The 17,496-nt window shown below is 45.2% G+C and overlaps 1 protein-coding gene across 1 annotated transcript in view; it reads right to left on the bottom strand.

Annotated features, from left to right (window-relative positions):
• The window catches only part of atad2b (ATPase family AAA domain containing 2B), a 148,897-nt gene that overhangs the window by 35,153 nt on the left and 96,248 nt on the right, over positions 1-17,496 (bottom strand). Inside the window, exons 25-26 of the mRNA XM_079526214.1 lie at positions 9,628-10,554; positions 7,360-7,490 (exon numbers count right to left, since the gene is read on the bottom strand). Of these exons, the coding sequence (XP_079382340.1) occupies positions 7,360-7,490; positions 9,628-10,554 (1,058 nt within the window). The remainder of the gene's footprint in view (positions 1-7,359; positions 7,491-9,627; positions 10,555-17,496) is intronic.

Below are 17,496 nucleotides of genomic sequence, written 5' to 3'. Positions count from 1 at the left end.
GTCAATATATTTAGTCTTAGTAATCGTAGCTTAGTTTCCATTCAGTTTTCATCAGTGAAAAAAGGCAGTCGAACTGTTTTAGTAGACAAAATCAACACTGTTTGTCGCGCACATCAACAGCTCTTGAAGATTAAAGAATGTTGATTTGTGGTTGTGAGGATCATTAATCCTTCTAGCGAAGGACAAACGGGGTAGGACCCACAATGTCGCAAGGGATGTTATTAAAGTTAATTATATCTATAGCTATCTTTCTCTCCAACAGTATACAAGACTGGAGAACAGATTAATTATAAATGAGCTCTGCTTCATGAGCAAAGACTCATTGAATGGATCTAATGAGGTGGAAGCATGGAAAAAGGTATGACATAATTTGATTTGAACAACGTCGCTAAAACAAGTTTCCATCTCTGAAATGGTATAAGAACTAATAGAATTTGCAATAAATACTACATCAAGACTTGGACCAAAGGCAATTATAGAAAGCTAACGCACATGGCTGTGTAATATGACACAGATGAACTGTTCCAACGTCGACATACCGGAGCAATTGGGGGTCAATCATGACAAACGTGACTGAGGGGGAATCAAATTCTGCCGTGCCGAGGAAGCCACCACCGAGTCGCGCCGAATTAAAATGCCTCTGTCGTCTCTTTTGGCCGGGCAGGTGGAAACCGTGTCTGGGATCATGGGTGGGGTGAGGCAGCTAGTGTGTGCGTGTGTCTGAATCCCCGCTGAGCCATGTGATAGCTGTCAGTTATCTATATACAGCGGCCGCAGCAGGAAGGCGGCGGCATGTGGCTGCGGATTGCGTTTGGTAGATGATAAAACAGGTGGTAGATGTTACAGACACTGTCTGTCTGCCGGGAATGGATGTGATGATGCCTCGTGTGAATAGAAGGGAAAACAGGAATGGTATGAAGATGATGAAACATGAACATCATTTAGAGAGCGGACAGAGCGGGCACGTGCTCTCCAGCTCAATCTAAACGTACAATTTGAAAAAATATATATGTTATTGCATGGCCCGGAATTCTTGAAACGGACAATGTGCCTTAGAGAGTGTTTTTTTCTTTTAATGATTCCTGAAGTACGTCATTAATATCATACATGCAATCTTAGCGGGGAATTGGTGTTTGTGTGGTATGGAACATTAGGAGGCCCTATTTTCTACAGTATATCCATTTTAATGTTAGTCTCACATCTGGGGAAGTCAATACTGGATTTTTGGGTTCAGTCAGTGCAGATGTGTGTGTGTGTGTGTGTGTGTGTGTGTGTGTGTGTGTGTGCGTGTGTGTGCATGCGTGTGCCAGTTGCACTTTAAGTAGCTCAACACAACACGAGGAAGAGGAAGACTTTGAGCTCGAAATACCAAGCTTACCGTTCCCATGACTACTGACAACAACCATAGAGACTTATCTGTGTTGGGGCAGATGAATGTTACCCCTCGGATGATGATGATCATTACACCCCCCGCCCAAAAAGGTAAACCTCCCTAAGAGATAAACCTGCAACATAACATTGCAGCTTTTCGAACTTACGGACAACTGCAATAGCTCCAAGAAGTGTAGTAGGAGGCGAGAGGGTAGACAAATCCAGAGATATACTGTATACAAACAGCACAAAGGAACCAGTGTAAATCCTAACTAAAGCCTAGAAAACTGCTGTACAGGCACCGGTCTGTCTCATTATTTCTACATCTAATACCTCCGATGCACTCCAGGTGTCCGGAGATAAACACTGAAGTGTGATAGGTTGCCCTGGCTGGCTGTGTGGTAACAGAACAAATGACCGCCTTGTTCCCAGAGTTCCTCCACACCAGCAAAAAAAAAAACAGACTCCTAACAGGTTTAGGAAACCATCCGTCATGAATCCCAGGAGATCAGACCGACGGACACAGACAGAGCACCTTTGAGTTTTCATAAAGCCAAATCAATAAATAAACTAATTCTCCATATACAATTACTGTGTCAAACATTTTCAATATAATAAATAAACTAATTCTCTATATACATTGACTGTGTCAAAAATTTTACACACACACACACACACACACACACACACACACACACACACACACACACACACACACACACACACACACACACACACACACACACACACACACACACACACACACACACACACACACACACACACACACACACACACACACACACACGATAGATGCCGTCCTTCTACTCCGCTATCCCAACATGACTGACATTCTTCCATATTATGGCTGTTCTGTTCCATTGCTTTACTCTGCCACTTACACTGACAAAAGCTACGCGAAATTCGGCCAATCAGTTAAGCCGACGTGTTGGGTTGGCCAATCAGAGATTTACACTGGCTTAGCGGCATGTGAGTTTGACTGCGACGCCAATCCGGCGTGAAGCCAACGGTTTGGACATGCAAAGATTTGGTGTATTCATAGAAAGATTAAATAGAGATCTGTGTTCTAATGGCAGTGTGTGCACAAGCACACACACATTGATTGGTTCAGTGGGTTGTGTGAGCAGCTATGGATACAGAGACAGACAGACCAACTAGACGGCTTGCCTCTGAGGAGCCATACATGCCATAACATTTAAATAAAAAGAAAACACTGTCTGTGTCCAATAAAGATGGCTTAACCACCTGGTGCACCGAATTTGACCATGTCATTATAGGCGAAAATGGAATACATATTCAAAAATAGTGCAAATTGCTTGTAGAATGTAGATTGATTCTTTTAGCTATTAGCCATATAACGACAGACATAATGAGCTTAAATAATTAAACATGAACCATCACATGTTGCCACTCAAATGAACATTGAAGGTAAAGAGGCTTTGACATGCACAGTGTGGGAGTCACCCGTGCTGCGTGGCGTTGAGGAAGAAATGAGGAGCGTCTGGCGTGCCTCTGCTGTGCCATCCGTGTTGACACATGTGGCTCTAGTGAGGATGGATGCCTTTCAGGCAGAAAGACAGCGGAGCAGCTCATGGCTGCAATTACATGCAAATGGCTGCACTGTCAGGGCCATCAGCAGGGATGAATGAAAGTCCAAGAAGCACTTCAAAAGTTGTGTATTTTTATTGACAAATCAAACACCGGTCCAGCACTGCCATTAAACCGTTCCATTCCCCCAACAGAGACGTGCGGAATGGATACTTCACCAGAGGGCCGCCCCCCTCCCGAATGTTATTAGTGCTCCAAACGAGGGGAGATGACAAAACTGAAATGGGGCAATTTCTGTTGACATGAGTCTCCAAAAGAGGAAATCTTGACATGCTATAATAGCCAAATCAATCGAAGGACTCCTTACTAGGGTGCCAGCGACTGAAGGAAGCCTGTGTTTGTCTGCAGGCTGAAAGAAATCATGCAAGCAAACCACACAGCAGACGGTAATCTGTGTGTTCATGGCGAGATGGTGGGGAAGAAAAATAATTTGCTGGACCAGATTGGATTCCTTGTTACCGGATTCTCGTCACAATCTTCAGCCCTGCTTCTTCCAGTCCATCTGTGAACAAGTGTCTGATTATTTATGAAAGGAGGCAGCTGAGAATCGGAGAGGTTTTACAGAGCAGCGAAAGCAAACAAGCCTCAAACCTGTTTATTCACGCTGAGGATTTTCATTTTGTTCCAGACAGCGCCGGGCGGCATTTAGTCAGCCCCCGCAATAACAGAACTTGATTTAACTAAGTGAATCAGGGCAAATAACTAACGTAGCCCTGAAATATGGGATGTGAAGACTGACATGACACCACCTCCGTTCCAATTTAGAGTCTGCTAACAAACTGAGTGTCCCGACAGGTATTAATTCCCAAAAGGGACTTTTTGGAGCACCTTCGATCAAGTTTATAGCAAAAAATAATGGGCCCTCTAAAATCAATGAATAGTGAGAGTGAAGAGCGAGAGGGGGGGGGGTTGCACACCACTCACCCTGGGCAACCTATTACCCACCAGGGCAGCACGCCAGCCCCAACCGAGCCAGAAAATGTATGCTTAAACGGAGACTCTCATACTGTTCGTCGGAAATTCAATTTGCTCCATAAGCCAGGGATGAAAAAGCAATTATTCACAGTCTCCTCTTTTCACGATCTGTTTCTTTAAACCATTAAGACCTGGAACGCATCTGTGTCGCTTAACTTTTAACCACTTTTAACCATTATTTCATACTAGCTGTTGAAAAATAACAGATATACAGGCTTAGATCTGCTATTTTTGAAAAATCGTGAAAACGTGTGCAAATCTTTGAATATATATTCTTTGACAGTAAAAGTTTTTAACTCAAATCTTTTCTCTGATTTAGAAACATGTTTTGTTTTTCAGAAAACTGTCATGATTTAGAAGACATTTTGTAGAATCTGGTCTCAGGTATCAGTGGGCTAAGATATCTCCCCTTCCTCCCCTACTAACACATAAGTCCTCAGATTAGCACTGTGTGTGGCAGTCCGCTGGGGCAGCCGGGTGGAGCGGCGGTGGGACCGGCACAGTGCGCCTCGCCTGGCATCAGGCCCACAACGAGGCCTGTCAATCAATATAGAGGGATGCAGTCACCACGGGGGAAAGACAAGACCAACCCCATCACCCTCCCGGGATGGGAGCAAAAGCCACCAGATAATGACTTGATGGCAGGATGTCACTTTGGAGCAAGAGCACTTTTTCTTTCTTTCTTTCTTTTTTACACCAATTACATTACAGAGAGCGGACCTCAAACCAAAACGCATGCACAATCCTCATGGGTGGACGGGTGGCGGCGTCAGGGGAGCGCATCGAGGCGAAGGCTCCAATTTACACTCGGGGTATTAGGTGGGACCCTAGCGTGACTGTGCCAAGTGCCTCTGCGCTTCTTCACATGTATATACCCTCTTCGCCTTGAACCCGTCAATCAATCTCAGGACAAGTTGGTGGACCTAGTGGGGCGGAGAGAAGAGCTCATGTTTGAGTCATGTCCTCGTGTCCCTAAGATGTTCGGAGGAGGACACACACAACACCTGTTGATTGAGAGATGTGGGAAGGCTCTGCCACTTTAATTGGCTCCCCAATCTTTGCTCAGAGAGGGAGGCATGCGGTACGTTGGTGTGTGCGAGATGGAACGGGGAGGAGGGAAGGGCCATAACCATAGGGTGCATGCTGCCGAGGGATAAAGCCTGGAAAGCCAGAGTTATCCATCTGCGAAGGGCAGTGTGACACCATCAGTCCCAGAGCTGCCATATTGAGCCGGGGAAGGCTTAAGGCCAGTCGCCCATGATTGAGTCTCCATACCTTAAACTCCCCCACATCCCTCATCTGCTGTCTGCCAGGGCCCATTCAAAAATGAAGCCCGAGTTTCTCACAGTCCAGTTGCCAAACTGACTAATTCTACAGAACTTGTCTGTGCTCCTGGGCTCAGGAGGCTGTGGAATCGGTGGCAGAGAAAGAGCTGGATTAATGTGGAGCTCCAGAGGGCCTCCGAGATTAGCATTGCAGTGTACACGACACCTGTGATTGGAATTAAGAGGGGGATGTTTGCTGGGACGAAAATGAGAAAAAGTTCTTGTTACCTAATACCTACTAGTTTGTCCCCACAGGAATCCGCAGAGAAAAAGTATTGATTCCGCGGAGAACATTCCTAATTCAGCGGAGAACAATCCTTGATTCCGCGGCTTAGTTAATATTCCACGGACATTAATTTATTTAACCTAAAATTACCAGTTATAAAGCTATTTTTTAAATAATAAGTAAAATCTTTCATGAAATAGATACAATTAATTGTAATTATGGATGAGTCATAATAATCAAATATTCCAATAATCGTTTTTGGGGATTGATTATTATTATTCATGTTTTTATTTGTTTTGGTTGCAAAGGTTGTCATTCAAACCCTGCCCACAGTAACTACAGTTTTGACTAGAGGATACTTAATGTGGGTGCAATATTTATTCTTTTCTGCTTTAGCATTGTCAATTTGTCATTGTCAGGACATGGATTCAGTTTCAGTAGGAACCATTTACACCGATTCCGTTTCAGGAGGAACAATTTAGAGTGCGGACTGTCGTTTCAGTCTGCGCCTTATTTATGTCCCCTCTGAGTCAGGACATAAATAAACACACAAGTGTTGTCAGACACTTGTGTAGTCTAGGTACCTTATTATAGTACCTAGACTACCTACTTATTACTACCTACTGGTACCTGGTAGTCATTTGTCATGTTATACGGACGCCCCGCGACCCGTTTTTCCTCCCGGAATTTTCCCCAGTAGAAAATAGGTAGTAAAAACAGGGGCAGTAGTAAAACAGGGGCATCCGACTATTCCACAGAAAATGTGTAGAATCAGCCTACAGTACCAAATATCTATAAGAAATTAAAGAAGAAAAAATCCTTAAAAACTTCAACCTATTCAGAAGAAAAAATCCTTCAACCTATTCCGTAACCAACAGTAAGAAAACAGATATTAAATCACTTGAGATTACAGCTACCCTTTCCATAGTCAATGTAGTAACTACAGTAGCTGCTTCTGTTTCTACCATTAAGCCCCATAATTCACTCAGTATTGACTGATTTCACTGTGACATTTGAATTTGGTAGAGAAAAGTGTCGTCTAGGGCTCTTCCGATTGCGTTTCTATTTTTCCGTTTTAACCGTGCCTATTCCTGGATTGTTGGCATGGTTTCTTTAACTGTACTCAAGTCTGTCGAAGTGTGCCTGTGGGAGAGATTAATAACGTAGCTATTTGAAGATTTGTTTTAGGCCGTGCAGAGGGAAAACTCTAATAATGTCAACAACAGAAGGCTGCACCAAATGCATGCCTGAGTTTACTACAGAGACGATACCTTTTCACATCCCACAGACGCTCAGTTGAATGTTATCATAATGGTTGATTATAGCCTATTCAACCTATTTGGTTCACAAAGGACTAACATTCCAATGGGGAAACTAGGGATCTGGTCATTTTCATTTGGATTGGCGACTGCTCAGTGGTGCCCAAACCTTTTCTCTCGAGACCCAATAGAGAAATGTGATGTCTCCCCAGGACCCAAACTAGCAAAACCACCTCGGCTATTCTCACCACGTATACATGTCTTTTATATCAAAACCACAGGATGCTAAACACTGTTTACGGACTATCCATGGTTTTGACCAGATGGGCAATGTTCTGTCTTCATTTCTGACTTCAGCATGCCTCTCGTTTGGAAGATAAACGCTTCTAGAGAGACTTTAGCGTGATCAGCGCGAGGTAAGAATGGAAAATTATGCCTCCAGGTTTTTGGGAGGGGGGTGGGACTGCAGGCGGACCCATGGAGTTATGACTAGGAATCACTCCGGTTCAGTCTCTATCCTTTTAATACTCAATGGTGTGACCATATACTGTATGACAGGCCCACAATACTTTACCGAGAGACGCTGGTGGTCGACAATGTGCGGGGGAGGGGGAGTGGCTTGTTGTGGCTCCTCATCAGTCTTGTCAGCTGACCCCACCGTCTGCTCTGATTGGCTCCTCCTGCATTTCCTCGCTTTGGACCCTCCTATAGGTAGAAGTGGATGGAAATAAAGGACAGATGGAAATAAAGATGAAGAAAACAACTATAACAAAAGTAGAACAAATATCTCTCACCTGTGTTTTGATAAGTGCTATATAAATCAAATAATAATACTTATTATTGTTATAACTATCAAAACTGACTATATCTCCTATATCTCTATCAGTGCACCTGCCATGTTTCTGAGATGAACGCACCTATCGACAAAGGTCTTTTTGAAGCTACCGACGGTACTGCATCCCATTGGCATTGGCATCTTTCCCATCATTCATAATTGTACTGCAGAACAAAAGATTGGACGGGAACTAAAGGCCTGGCCCAGATTGTAATTAGAGGGGGGAATAAAAGAAAGCCCAGAGTCAGACGCCTGTTGTTTGAGCAGCCTGTTACTTACTGTTTGTTCTCTCTGTTATGTGATATAGCTACTCCTTATTCTAACAGCATTTGTACCTTAGGAGGCCACCAGCTGGCCTCTGTTAATCTCCAGCGGGACCACAGACCCTTAATCAAAAAACAAACCCACAAGGGTTGTTGTCCCAGAGACTCTACGAGTGCACACCTCTAAATCAAGAGAAAAACGGTTGGATGCAATCAGAGAGTGGGGGGCGGGGGGTATGGCCAGTCACAAACAAAGAAGTCATCCAAACCAAGCCAGTGTTTTACAGAAGGCGTAACAAACTTTTTCTTTTTACATTTCAGAGGATTTAAGTATTTTACAAAGGTACACACAAATTCGAAGCTTTTGGGAGCATCGCTAGTGACTGGTAAGCCGTGGGATATAATTTCCTATTCTGTAAGCTACTGCGTGCGTTGCATTATTCACGAGCTCATCTCTATTTTAAATGCTGCACGCGTCTAAATCTAAAGTATGAGCGAAGCATGACAATCGGCAAAGGGTGGGCTCCGGTATTTATTATTTTCTTTATGAGTACAATTTTCGTTTTGAGATATCCCCGGTTATTGGAAACACTCTGCGAGTGATTTTGTTAAATCAGGCTTTGATTACATTTCTCCAGCGTGAGTGATGACCACAGGCGATGGAAAATCACAGCATCCCAGAGGAATGGCTTTGCAGCCCACCTTCTCCTTTACAAACTGTCCTCCCCTGCGACTCACACACCGGAGCGTCCAGCCATTTTCTAAAGTTTCCCAAGTCGATGGATAGCCTTGTCAAGTCAACTCACACAATGACAGTATCCCACAACGTTGTATGAGAACGGAAGTCGCAATATATGTAGCTGGACAAAACGTCAAAGAAACCAGGCATGTTATTACACTTTCAGACTATACAGTATAAAATAAATGCTCTTTATGAGCCATGCCTTTTATGGATACAAAGCTGAACAAGATCATCATGTGAATTCGCTATTAAGTCCTATGAAAAATGCAACGGTTATATTAGAGAAGAGAGCAGCCGTTTCCTGATTTTCAATCTGTTGTCATTGGATATTCATGAATATAGTTTTCTTTCTCCATACAAATCTGTCATTGGCAGAGCAGATTTGCACATGAAGACAAATATCTCATCCTGGGGGTGTTTCAGCACTGTTGTCTGGAATCTTTTGTGTTACAAAAAGCTTCGGGGGAGCATTTCAATGCTCATGTTGAACTAATGTACTGTGACTTCCAGATCCAATGTTTTATAGTAGTGTGGTGCAAAGGTCGATTTATGCATAATCAAATGGATCTGCATGCAGAGTGTTGTGGTCGCCCTAGGCTTCAGAGACTCAAAGGTTATGGCCACGTCCACAATTTGTTTTGCATTGTTTTCCGGACAAAGTTTTCGACATGAAAGGTTGCTAGTGGCAGTTCATTTAAAATGATATTTGATTGGGGTGTTCAGGGGCTGCAGGGGTCAAGTAGTGACCCACCACCGTGAAGAATAGTGGGACTGAGGAGAGAGACTGTTGTTCAATTTCACTACGATGCCTGTGGCTCTACCGGGTGCTCCAACAAATACAACTGGCTGTGTTCGTGTGTGGCCAGGGGTTTTACTCTTAAGCAGGGGTTAAGAGAGAGGGTTAAGAGTAAAACAATAATGTCCTGACTCCTGTCTAGTGTCTCCACAAACTATGTGCAGATTGCACGCCACACAAATATATATATAAATCTAAACTAATACCTTCTTTTTCTTGCTCTTCCTCTAATGTCTCTGCTCCAGTGCTCCTGTTCCGGGGAGGGCCCTCCTGAGATGCTCCACTCTCCTGTTCGTCCGTATGCTCTTCCTGCCTCGTCCCAGATTCACAGCTCTTCCTGGGGCTCTGGGAGTCCAGGCTGTCCATGGACTCATCACCGTTCACACACAGCACCTCGGAGGCCTGCTGGTCCTCTGTGGCCTTGGGCTGCGGCACCTCTGCCACCGCCCCGCAGTCAGCCTGCTGGGGCCCGGTGCTCTCTTCAGTCTTTGACCGAGGATACGTCTGCTTCTCTTTACCCTCGACCTCTTCTTCCTTGGACGTGCACCGATCGATGTCGGGCGCGGATCGATGAGAGTTGGGCGCAGGTGGATCGGTGTTAGGGGCGGATGCTTTGAGGTTAGGGGTGGGTAGATCGGTTTTGGATTTGGGTTGTTGATGGGTGTTGTTGGGCGTAGTGGGCTCTTCGGCTTTAAGCGTGGGTGGATCGGTGTCGGGTTCGCAGGACTCGGACGTGGATTGATCGGTGTCGTCGGGCGCGGGCTGACGGATGTCGGGGGGCTCCTCCTCGTCCTTCGGTGTGGCTACGTCCTCCCGGTCCTTCTTGGTCCTCAGCGGGACGACCACGACCACCGGGGGCTCGTTGGAGCTCTCCTCCTCCTCCGTGGTAGAGAGGACGGGTGGATGATGCCGGTGGAGGTGGCCGTTGGCCTGATGGGGTCCCGGGGTGTCGCAGCTGGACTCCTCGTCCTGCGTGAGACACGAGTCACTGGGGCCGGCAGGCTCCGCCCCCTCCTCGGTTGGCTCCTCCTCTTCCTCCTCGGTCCCCGCCCCCTTCTTGTAGTAGGTCTTCTTCTTCCTGATGATGCCCCGCCCCCAAGACGGCCTTCGACGAACCTTGCGCTTCAGCTGACCTGGAATCGGGTGGGGGTACGTGGGCAGGGAGAGCGAGAGAGGGAGAGATTAATTCACAGATATGCACAAAATATTCCAAAAACACAGACTGAATAATGCAGTGAGATTACACTAATTAGGGTGTTCCGGACGATGATTTCCATTTCCAAAAGACAGCGGGTTGTTAATAATAGCATCATAACAAAGCCAATAGAATTCAAGTCCATCAAACACTTTTCAAACATAACAATTTGCAGTCCGCGTGGTCCTCCGGTAACCATAAATTAACTGTATATACTTGACAGAGGAAACTAGCAATTGAGTTGCATAACAACAACCGCTTCCTCCCCCTCTTGTTCTCTCTCACACACACACACACACACACACACACACACACACACACACACACACACACACACACACACACACACACACACACACACACACACACACACACACACACACACACACACACACACACACACACACACACACACACACACACCACCCCCCACCCCAACCATAGGGCAAAAGTCTAATGTCTACTTCATTGTGATTATTGTATCTTTTGAATTCCTGATTGTGAATTGTGTGCTTGTGTGTCACGGAGGGCTGATGGTCTACTGTTTAGTTTATTGTTTATTACGATTACGGATCCCCATCAGTCTACTCTTCCTGGAGTGCAAACATCCAAACTTCCCAATCAAATTAAAACAATTTTCTGAGGACAGGTTGTGTGTAATTGCCAAGTGGAGGCGAGGCAGGCACAAGGGTGGGAGAGAGAGAGAGAGAGAGAAAGAGAGAGAGAGAGAGAGAGAGCATTGAGAAAGTACTCAAACCTTTAATTTCAAACAATTGGAAGCTTCCCCAGATTCAAGCCATAAATCACAGCTTCAAAAATTGATTTTCTCGCTTTTCTCTCTCCCAAAGGCACGTGTGTGTGTGTGTGTGTGTGTGTGTGTGTGTGTGTGTGTGTGTGTGTGTAAAACAACAAACCCCCCCGATCACTGAAACTGCCATCTCCTCTTTTCTTCTTAGGCTACTGTTCTCCCAGCTTGGCTTATCAAGGGAGGAGGGAGGAGGGAGGGGGTTTGTGAATTGTTGATTGCATTTCACTTGGGCCCTTTTGGACATATTCAGAGGGCACATTGAAGAGGGATGATTCAGAGAAAGTGGGAGTGCGGGGCAGAAAGCAGGTAGAGCTTAGGTGGTGGTATCCAAGCACACTAACGCCAGCCACAGAGGATGTTGCGGTGAGAGCTGGGAGGGAGGCGGGTTGTTTGGAAGGAGAGCAGCAGAGCCTGCTTCTGAGAAAGTGCAGTAAAAGTGTCACAGCAAGCTGGCGAGAAAGCTCAATGCTGTGAATCTCCAATGTGGTCGATTCCATTCACTGTTTTCCCCCCAAGCCACAGGGGTGTGAACCAGGGCAACTAAGTGAGTGTGTGTGTGTGTGTGTGTGTGTGTGTGTGTGTGTGTGTGTGTGTGTGTGTGTGTGTGTGTGTGTGTGTGTGTGTGTGTGTGTGTGTGTGTGTGTGAGTGAGAGAGAGAGAGACACGGTAAGATTGGGAAAAAGAGACAGAGGCAGGCAGACAAGGAGTGATAGAGATATATAGAGCGCAACATGTCAGCTTCCTGGACAGGCGGGCGTTTGAACCTGACAATAAGTGGAATTGCTCTGACCTGTCAGTGAGCCCACCGTAACCCCACAGAGAACCTTTGGTCTTGGCTTGAAAAAGGAGCTTCAAAGCTTAACACCAGCCATTGGTTCACATCAGGCAGCATTTGACACGGCATGATAATTTTGGATGCTGCGAGGATAGAAATAGACCACACACATCCATAGATTTCTCCGTCCCCACAAGGGTGGCAAAGGGAAGTTAAAGGTGCAGTAAGTGATATCTTTTTTGTTAAAATAAGTGTTGAATCGCTGTATATTCTGATCAAGTCATCATTGCTATAGTGTTTGTTCAGTAACGAGGGTCTCAGTCTGGGATACCAATTTATCCCATCAGGGGAAAGTGAGTAAGTGATGATGAAACAAAAAAAGGACAGACAAAATGGTAACTGTGAGCCAATGATCAAGTTGAAGCTGAGGCATAGTTAGTTAACCAGCAGATAACGCAAAGTACACCTAACGCACGTACACATTTTATAACTTGTTAACACATTCTGCAAGTCTTTGCTAGATAGTTGTGTGTACCATGTGGGAATCGGACAGCTTGATTGTGCATGCTAACTGAGGATTTCTAATCGGTTTCCTTTCCTTCTTTATTGTAAAGAAACAAATTTAAACTTTTCTCCAAACTTGCTACATAGTTAGCCAACTCATCACATCGCACATTGTATCTATTTGACAAAGCAATGGATTTCTTTTTACAAATTAATGGACTCGTTTATATCCGCATATGCCATAGTAACTACAGCGTGATGAAATGACACATTATTTCCCGTTATTTCCCATCTTAATTCTGGTGAAAAGTTCCCACGTGAATATTCCTGGAATTCTTCATCTCTAATCGCCACCAAATCACTAAAAACATGTTTTAACACATAAGCGTCTCTAATGCTCCTACGCATGAGGGCACACACCCCTGTAGTCTAGGCCTTGCCAAAGAGCAGCATGCTCAGAAGGGGTTTCAGATGAGCACATGGCATCACATTAGACTCAATATAATCAATACAATCCTGGCCATTATATTACTGCCACGGCCCATCAAAGTGATTCTGTTGCTGTGGAATAATATGCAGAATCGATACAGCATGGCAGTCTAGTCCCCACTGGACCAGATGATTAGGGCTGTGTTATGTTATTTACTGTAGATCGCTTATACTCGAGTACTCTGTGAGCACAGCTTTTGTATTCCATGCTAGAACAGTGGTTTGTTCCATTTGTCTTCATCCATGCCATTATTACCTACCGAGGCATGGCTAGGCGATCCCCAATGAGAAATCATAACGCCAGCGGAATGCAGCCTTTAGTGCCTCTCCCGCCTCCTTCCCCGCTTGCTCATCATTCTCATCTTTCTATTCAAAAGATGTTGTGCTTCGTGCAGGGAGCTCGATCATGACTCCCCCCGGTCAGCCGTGTCTGACCGGATCGGAAGTCGACAGAGTGAGGCAGAGGCACCACCTTGACCGCCACCAGGCAGAGTGAAAATTGAAAGGACAAAGCGAGAGATAGTAGCATCTCACAATCCTTCATCCATCTCCTTAGTGAGCCTCTTGGCAACCAGTCAGATGCTTCATGTCAGTCACAACAGCCCACCACATGACCCCATGCAGAGGACTGCAGACAGTACTGCTGCTGGCTAATGCTACGCAAATAGTGCCATAAACAACAATACACCGCCACACACACCACACCACACCACACCACAACACACACACACACACACACACACACACACACACACACACACACACACACACACACACACACACACACACACACACACACACACACACACACACACACACACACACACACACACACACACACACACACACACACACACACACACACACACACACACGAGCCAATAGGAGAATGTGCAAATTTATTTTCCTCTGTACCCTTCCTGTCAAGTAGCTGCCAAGTTTAACTGGGCATCCAGCTCTGTAAAATCTCTAGACATCCTTTGTTTCTCCACTTGTCTTCGGTTGTCTTTCAGCTGTCAAACAAACAGACAGATAAAAGACACAATCTCTCACATAATACAGTCTCCACTTGAGACGTAGAGTCTATCCGGGGCATTTACACTCTCCAATTTGCATATATACGGAACAGCGACTTCACTTTGCAGAAAATTGACTCTCCCGGCACATTCAGTGTCCAAGCCCTAGGGGACTACTGCACAGGTGAATTGTTGGCAGCCGTGATTTGATGCATCAAGTCTATAGTTATTCAGCCTTGATAATTAAAGCCGGTCGAAAACGGTGTGCCTGTATGTGCGTCCGTCCAACAGAAAATGACAGAACACCATAAGGTAAGCACGAGCGAGGCTTCTAAAAAAAATCGACATCTCTCCAGAGAGCGGGCAAGGCAGGCATAGCAAAGGAGGGGAGAGGAGGAGGTGGTGGTTTGGCTTCGCCCTGTCGTCCTGCCGTCTGGCTGGCTCCAATATCCCTCCCAGGGTTTGGTACAGGGACACGGTCTAAGGGGGGCTCTTTCATCTGCTACAAACTAAGCCTATAACCACTTATCTCGTTGCGCCAGCGCTGGAGCTAGATAGAACACCACCAGGCTGGCTTGGAGTATCTACACCAGCTCCGAAACGGACAGGTGACGACAGAGGTGTCCTCACATTGCCAGGACAAACCGGTTACCGCCTTGGTGCACGCTGACCTTTGTGGCACGCACTGGCCTGTTGTTCAGATGGGGCAGTGGAGGTGGTGGGTGGGGGGGGGGGGGAGGATGCTGGCAGAATGGTGAGCTTTTTGGTGGGGGTGCAACGTTGGCTGATTAGAGCCTGAGCAGGGGGGCGGCAGTGGTAGTGGACAGGATGCAGAGAGGGGGATGGAAGAGAGAGAACAAAAGAAGAAGAAATCCTGCCAGGCACAGCCAGTTATCTTCCTTTTTTTTTTTGGCTGGCATCTGCTCAACGGTTGTCTGTGAGCCTGTGGACTGTACGCTTTTATCATACAGCGAGGATAGCATTCTTTTTTTGGCCATTGGTGTTGTATTTGTCCTTCAGAAAATATTAATTTAAATGCCATTTAAATGCCATGTCCCTCTGTCCAGGTGAATAGTTCACCTCTGTAAAGTTCCAAATACAGAGCTTGAACTTCAGTTCTGAGACTGAGGAGAACATATAGATAGATACAAGTTCTTATATTTCATTAAACGCAGTGAGAGAATTAGGATGCGGAGAGATGACCGCTATGCAAGGAAAAGTATCCAAAAAGTAGCACATCGCTCCATTTTCTACTGACCCCCTCTTTCCTAGTCAAATACATCACACACACACACGCACGCGCACACGCACACGCACACGCACACACATCACACACACCACACACACATCACACACACGTGTGACCCTCAGCGTGCAGACGGTCCTGCCAGGGTCCGGTCTCTCCTGTGCAGCTATGAAGGCTCCCCCTCAGGGACAGAGAGAGGTGAGACAGAGTGGCAGCAAATGGCTCGTCATCCTCAGGCTCTTTAATAATGCATGGAAATTGTTGGAGCATGAACGGCCGACCACAGACGGAAGATACGGTGGAGGGGGAAGACGGAGGGAAGGGAAAGTGGGAAGAGCCAGAGCACTTTGTAATAATTAAAAAGCGCCTAATGCATGCATGATTCATGCAGCAGCACAAATGTTTAGGGCTGCTGCTATCCAGCTCCTCCGTGACGGAAGAATATAAAGCGGTACACACACACACACTGACAGCAAAATGGCCCCAGGAGAGGAGCATCCAAAGTGCCATACCAGCAAGTATTAAATAAACAAATCAGCCGCAATGCAACGACACTGATCAACAATTCAGCACCATGAAGTTCCTGTGCCCTTCAGCTCATCCTATATGTCTGGTTTGTAAATTGTACTGTAGTTGTCTGTTGTTGGTTATAAAGTCTGTAAACTGCAGTCATATATATACTGTAACTGTACAGTACAGCATCTGGAGCACACAGGCTGTTTCTCTCCACTAAATGTGATTGGGAACAGGTGGAATTTTGAGCGACTTCCAAATGCGTTGCTGATGCTGCTATGCTGGGTCTCCCTTGAAAACACATTTCTTCAAATCCCAAATGTTCTCATTCTCTCTTCCCAATCTTCTTAAAGATGGAGTGCCGTGATTTTTGTACTTTATCTGTTTTGTATGTGTCTATGGAGTTAACATTACTCTTATTAAACCCCCAGGTGTTGTTAGAATATTGATAAATGCCTTCCCTGTGTATTTTTGGTTTCTTCCTGAAAGCTGAAAGCCTTTGAGTCAAAAGGCCCAATCGAAATACACCACGTTAGTGACATCACAATATCATCCCCTCCCCTAACCACTCCCCCTTTATAAAACAACAACAGCATAAACAACAGCTGTGGGTGCGGCTTCAGTTCAGGTGGATCACCACCCACCTGAAATCCAAGCATACTTAATGAACTGGTGGGGTTGGCCACATAAAAAACATAATTTTAACACTTTCTGTACACTTTTTTTAAACTTCCTCCTAGTATAATCATAGTACCTGATGATCATGTTTTAGGGGGGGACGGGGGACGGCATTCCATCTTTAAATTAAGGCTATATTTTACATATATGCAGTATTACAATATACATAAAAATAGAACCCAAATTAATTCTACAAACATGAGCACACACATCGACAGGGGCGGCTGTAGCAGAGTGGTCGCCTGGGAACTGGAAGGTCGCCGGTTCCCCCCGCCAAACGCTATACATGTGTCCCTGAACAAGACACTAAACCCCTAACAGCTCCCCAGGCGCCCAATTAATGGCACTCATGGCTTGTAATAGCTCATAATAGTAGCTCAATGCAGACGACAATTCCCACGTATGTGCAGTGGTGGACACGTGGTCAAATATTACTCAACTACAAATGAAAGTTGCTCTATTGAATTTGTACTTGAGTTAAAGTACTTAAGTACTTGCTTTAAAAAAAAATAACCACTTTGATGTGTATCAAAGTGAAAACTGTGGCTGCCTGCTGTTTAAGGATCCCTGGCTAATGAGACAAATATGTCTTAAAACATTATACTTGCCCTATATTACTAAAAAAATAAAATAAAAACACCTTAAATATTTTATTTCTATATTTATATTTATAAATAGAGAATCTTTCACTCTATAGGGACTGCTCCTGTCGCAAGTTGATGATGTCATATGTTCATGTGTGGTCCAGCCCTATGGAATTATGGAATGCACGTGCTAATTAAAAATATTTTAAATATTGCTTTGATGCTCATATTAAGTATTACGTTGTTTTTATTAGCATATGCATTCCA

This window comes from Electrona antarctica, assembly GCF_951216825.1.
Source record: "Electrona antarctica genome assembly, chromosome: 17".
Taxonomy (NCBI): domain Eukaryota; kingdom Metazoa; phylum Chordata; class Actinopteri; order Myctophiformes; family Myctophidae; genus Electrona; species Electrona antarctica.
This window is presented reverse-complemented; position numbering and strand designations above follow the sequence as displayed.